Source organism: Ananas comosus, linkage group 6 (genome assembly GCF_001540865.1).
Source record: "Ananas comosus cultivar F153 linkage group 6, ASM154086v1, whole genome shotgun sequence".
Lineage (NCBI taxonomy): Eukaryota > Viridiplantae > Streptophyta > Magnoliopsida > Poales > Bromeliaceae > Ananas > Ananas comosus.
This window is the reverse complement of record NC_033626.1, coordinates 1,801,204-1,807,203: the sequence shown is the minus strand read 5'-3', so window position 1 is coordinate 1,807,203 and position 6,000 is coordinate 1,801,204. Positions and strand designations below refer to the sequence as shown.

Genomic DNA, 6,000 nt, shown 5'->3' with positions numbered 1-6,000 from the left:
GTTTAGGGCTCGAGCTCGCTCGACTCGAAATTAGGCTCGCTCGAGCTCGGCTCGAATTAATTTCAATCCAAGCTTGAGCTTAAATTTAGGCTCGAAACTAATTTCAAGCCGAATTTGAGCCGAGGTAAGCTCGCTCGAGCTCGGCTCATTTCCACCCCTAATGAACAGTGGACAAGACCAACCCAGTAAATCTGAAATTGGAACCTCTATTATTACAGACAAAATACCAATACGAATAGTTAGACCACTGATCTTTCATAAAGAGGGCAACCAATGGAGCATAATTATAATTACAAGAAAAACAAGGTCTACAGCACCTAAAATTTATTGTACTTGGAAGCATTAAGCACTATACAATGTAGAATCAAGACAATAATCTGTCCATAATTACTTCCCGGGGATACAGTTAAAATATTCACAGATGACATGAATTTCCCCAAAATAAAGAATGAATAAAATAAAATTCATGCATTGTGAAAAGTTAGAAAGTTATTTTTTAACATACCAAAGCACCTTGATGTAAGACTGCCAAAGAAATCAGTTGCTTATCATAGTTAGCCTCACCAACCCATAACCTGGAGGGATATGATTCTGAGGGGCAGAAAAGGAAGGTTAATTTACAAAAGCAACCAAAGTCAACATAGATTATTTGCTTAAAGAACAATGACTGCATCAAGCTTGTGAAGAACTAAGGGTTCAAAGTTGTAAAGAAAGGTGTTTGGATGTAATGGTAGTTTTTACAGAACGAAACCTTAATCTTGGCATCTTATTTAACATAGGCATAAAAACAGAAATGCAAGAAATATACAGCAACTATAAAACTCTGCATATTAAGATAGCGTAACAAAGCAATTTCTATAATAAGTTATATTGAAAAAGGAAGGGTAGAAATTGCCTTGAAGTTCATTTGAGCTAATGTTATGATAGAATACCCTGGTATGGCTAAGAAGATCCCACACACGCAAATTCCCACTCATATGAAGTACAAATAACAATTTTCTCCCATGGATTTCAGATATTACCATATCCTGTACAGCCCCAACAACCTTTGCCCTGCAAAACAGAAGCTCAATATTATGGCAAGTCTCCCGAATGAGAAACACTGCCTTAAGAGTTAAGATCAGAAATGTAAATGAAAGTAGCAGAATAAATCAATGATAGAATATAGAACTGATTTCAAAAGAATTCCTCATTGATTATTCAAAAAAAGCCCATCTAGAACTATATTATAGCATGTGGAACCAAAATTGGACAAATTATGTTATTCATGCGATAAAGATCAATAGAAGTACAGATCTAATAGCTCATGTAATGTTAATCAGCAGAATAAATCAATTGAACTTTTTTTACCTGATTTCAAAAGAATTCCTCATTGATTATTCAAAAAAAGCCCATCTAGAACTATATTATAGCATGTGGAACCAAAATTGGACAAATTATGTTATTCATGCGATAAAGATCAATAGAAGTACAGATCTAATAGCTCATGTAATGTTAATCAAAGTAGAAGTTGTTTAATATCAGGTAAAAAAAGTTCAAGATAACAACTTAGAATAGGAAATATTGTCAAGGAATGAAAAGAAAAAGGAAAGCTTAGTATCAGATGGGAAATAAAAAGGGAGAGAAATGGTTGAGATATGGAAAAAATAAAGAAAAATTGAAAAATGTAAACAAGAAGATACTGTCAAATAAATAAACATGAGATATGAAGTGAATGTGCAAAATCTAAGAAGCTCCATGCTTCTAAGAATTTGCAAGTAATCAACATCTAAAGTAGGAGAAAGCAGTAACGCCTATTCGCACGTTCCAATCTCTTTGAATTTAGATGACAAGAGAGAAGAGAGAATGTGGATCAAATTGCATTATCTGGTTATAGAATCTATATTGAATGAAGTACCTCGACACGAGATTCCACAAGCGCCCTATTCCAATATCATCACGAAGCTCACCTGAGAAACCTATGGTCACAATTAAAAGGCTATTCATTACAAGAAAGCAAATGCAAACCCAAAGAGAAAGTAATTTTAGAAAGCACAATCAATTGCAATAGAAAAATAAAGTGTGGGCAGAAAGAAAATGCTTCAGTGAATATGCCCAAGATCTAAAAACTAAAAGAAAAACCTGGTGCATTAGGATCAAGTCTTCCAAGCTGGTAGCAGCCGATCGACCCATCATGCCGCCCAATTACTAGACAACCCGATGTAGCTGTTACAGCTGTAATCTTTCCACTTTGTGAGTGAGTTTGAACATTAAATTCAACTAGATCGTTTGGAGGGAAGATTGAACCAGATATATAAGAAAATGGTCTATGCAATTTACAAACAAAGGCAACTCCTGAAGTTGTCAAGACATAGAGCAAATAAGCATCCCCTGTGCCCCTCTCAACCTGGTATTTAAAAATTAGTATCTCACTAACTCCTGAAAGCACAAAATGTATGGGAGCAAAGTACTAGGCTCTCATAATAAACTACCTATATTGAACAGTAATAACATTGAACTAACCTCATCTTTGCATAAAAGGGCAAATGGATGAAGCGGCTCTTGAAATACAAGGCGCAATCCAATCTCAGGAAATTCATCACGAGTAGATATATCAATCACCTCAATAGCACTTGGCAGATTCTTGTGAAGCCTCCTGCAATTGAGAAAGTTTAATTTGAGGAAGAAATTGGAATAATCAACAACGAAATAGTTCGTGCATTTTATAACTTCTTCAGATATTCATATGAATAAATAGAATCAGTCATTTTAGTCTGCATGCAAAACTATCAACATCTCAAACAGCAAAATAGAAGAAAAATTCAGATGCAGGCAATCATCTTGACATTTCAGAAAGGAGCCTCAAGATATAATCAATCAGTTAAAGAAAGATGGAAGTAGCATAAACAACTTACAGCATTCTACCCGTAATAGGACGTGTAACTTTGGTATGAAAATGATGACAAAAAAATGATGAGTTTTGCAACGTTCATAATGGATTTATTTCTTTGGCTATTATCTATTCTATTTATCTTCATTATTTTTGTTTTACTTTCCGCTAATGGAGTTGCATGTTACAGCTTCAATTTTTAAGGCCATCCAAGTCGTTATTCAAACTAATATGAAAGAATACGAATTCAAGATTAAACGAACCTCAACTATTCTCAAAATTTTGGTATTTTCTTTGGCTTCTCTAAATTGCCTGTAATAAGCATAAATCTAAAATGCATGTAATAAGCATAAACTCTATTTAACAAAAGAAGAGATCAATCCTCCCATATATTCACCGGCTGGAATAGTATCATTTACTTGTGATTGTCGAAGCAATAGTCCCAGGCAATGCATGCAGTTATTGATAGACAGAAAAATCACAGTATGCATTTTCATATGTCTGGTGGAGATCATTTTCACTCTAGTACACTAGTAGGTAAACTGGAAGGGGAACACGAGATGACTTTGGATTTTGTTGATTTATTACGTGATGATTTTATTGAAAAAGACCGTAGTCGTGGTATCTTTTTCACTCAAGATTGGGTCTCTATGACAGGTGTTATACTTGTGGCTTCAGGGAATTGCCATTCCTAACAGCCAATGAGGCAAGTGCAAATTCCTCTGCTTTCTGTAAGTCACCAAAGCAAAGATTTGTTTCTCGGTTTTCCTCAAGTTTGACCATACAAGTAACTTGATGAAATTTTCCCTTCAAACCTTCAAATGAAATATGGCAAAACGAGGGAAGGGAACATCTATGGACCAACATCAAAAACTCTTATCTAATTGGCTAGTCAACCCTGAGCTAGTTCATATATTTGGGCTCTTAATGTGTCTATGTTAAGTCATACATACAACTTCCATAGAGTACAGCTTTCCATAGAATCCTATATATGTCTATGAGATAGAGTGTCGTACTCAGTTTATCATAGGCTTCTAGTTTAGACTTTTTCACCAGCAGAGGAAGTGATAGCTAGCTCGAACAACCTGTAATTTCCTATTCTTCTTATTGTAAGAAAAAGAAAAAAAATAGAGATATCTTCTGATGAATAACAAAGGCTAAAAGCTGAGTTTAGAGCATAAAGCTTTTTATCAGATTTGACATGATGAATACTTGTCTTTCACATTCAACAATCAAAATAACAATCCCTTGTTTCAAATGGCAATTCCGGAAAAACGTACTTCAATGTCAAAAAACAATGTATTCACCAAAAAAAGGTTGGGGTTTCCACATGTCACACACTACTCGGTTCAGATTGTAAGCTATTGAATGCTTTTAACTACTAGAACCTAGACATCTAGGCTCGTGGACCTCACCACCTAAAACCAATTAACCGTCCGGCAAGATGTTTGTCAAGCTGAGCTGTCCTATACGAATACTACTCAGGTGGTTAAATCTGTTGAAACAAGCAGGAGAAGAACACCAGTGATTATACATAAGAAACATCCTTAACTGCTTATATTATAAGGAAATCTTGCCCTGCAGTTCCATTATAATGCTAAACCAGTTAGGGTTTTAGGCTGTAATAAAGAGTTCTCTAGGAATCTAAGAAAACCCCTTAATGGCACAGAATACAAAGCACTTTCTCCCACCTTTCGCTCTTTTTGATGTTTCTTTTCTACTACAGTTATTCAGGTGACTAAATCTGTTGACACAAACAAGGCAAAAACAACCAGCAATCAGAGGTAGAAAACATCTTTAACTGCATATATCATAATAAAACCTTTCTCTGCATTTCCATTAATGCTTAGACAGCTAGGGTCTCAAGTGCTAATAAACAGTTCTCTAAACCAAAGAATCTAAAAAAAAAACAATTATGCTACAAACTGTAAATCACTCATTTCGCATCGTTCACCTTTTTCCTGCTCCTTTTCTATTACAATTATTCAGGTGAGCGAACTCATTGAAACAAACAAAGCGAAAAACAATAGCAATCAGAGACTGAAAACATGTTTAATTTCACAAACTACAACAATACCTCCCCCTGCATCTCAATTTCAATGCTCAATCAGTTAAAGGGTTTCAAGTTCTAACAAAGAGTTCCCTTAACCTAAGAATCCAAGAAAACCCCATTAGGCGACAAAGCGCAAAGCGTTCATTTTCCCATCTTTCGCCCCATTCCGGTTCCTTTTCCCAATGGAACCTAACAAACACAACCATGCCCTCGGAGCCAATCGCAAGAACGAACACAGGAAACACCATCAAGGGAAAAGGAGAAATAGGGCAAGAGAAATCACCAGATGAGGTAGGAAGCGCGGTCGCCGGAGACGCCGAGGCACCCAGTGACGTCGCGCGGGACGGCGGCGGCGGCGGCGGCGGCGAGGGGGAGGAGGAAGGGACGGTGAGCTCGACCCAGCGAACCCTATCGCTCCCGGGGATCGGCACCTCCGCGCCGGCGATCGCTCGGACTACTGCGGCGGCCATGGCGACGGCGAGCAGGAGGTGGATGAAAAGGGTTTTTGTAGGGGTTTTAGGCAGAGCGAGAGATGCGGGGGTAAGATCGGTAATATGCCGACTAAACTCAATTTCTTCTGTGCTCTCATACACAATTATGCACAGTAAACAAATCTCCACAAAACATATAAACTGTAATTTTTCCATACATAAAATAGAAAATCCTGTAATTCTAAAAAATTTCAGGAACGGATTTAATTTTTAAACTATTTGGATACGCAATGTGCAATTCCACCTAATTTCTCTAAATTTTCAAATAAAAAGTTAAAATTTAAAATTTCAACGAAAATTCGAAATTTGAAATGTGAAATTTTAAATTTTGAATTTTAAATTTTCAAATTTGAACTTTAAAAATTACAAATTTGAAATAGAAAATTCTAAATTTAATTTTTAAAATTTTAAATTTAAAATTATAAAATCAATATTTAAAATTTAAAATTTAAAATTTGAAACTTGAACTATGAGATTTGAGATTTGAAATTTAAAATTTAAAATTTTAAAATTTAAAACTTAAAATTTAAAATTTAATGTTTGAAATTTAAAACTTGAAATTTATAATTTAAAGTTTGAAATTTGAA

The 6,000-nt window shown here is 35.4% G+C and overlaps 1 protein-coding gene across 4 annotated transcripts in view; it reads right to left on the bottom strand.

Annotated features, from left to right (window-relative positions):
- The window catches only part of LOC109711303 (nuclear pore complex protein NUP160), a 29,252-nt gene that overhangs the window by 20,378 nt on the left and 2,874 nt on the right, over nucleotides 1-6,000 (bottom strand). For all 4 annotated transcript variants that reach the window (XM_020234276.1, XM_020234273.1, XM_020234275.1 and 1 more), the window contains exons 2-6: nucleotides 2,503-2,635; nucleotides 2,122-2,386; nucleotides 1,898-1,958; nucleotides 896-1,053; nucleotides 506-591 (exon numbers count right to left, since the gene is read on the bottom strand). In XM_020234276.1, coding sequence (XP_020089865.1) covers nucleotides 506-591; nucleotides 896-1,053; nucleotides 1,898-1,958; nucleotides 2,122-2,386; nucleotides 2,503-2,635 — 703 coding nt within the window. The remainder of the gene's footprint in view (nucleotides 1-505; nucleotides 592-895; nucleotides 1,054-1,897; nucleotides 1,959-2,121; nucleotides 2,387-2,502; nucleotides 2,636-6,000) is intronic.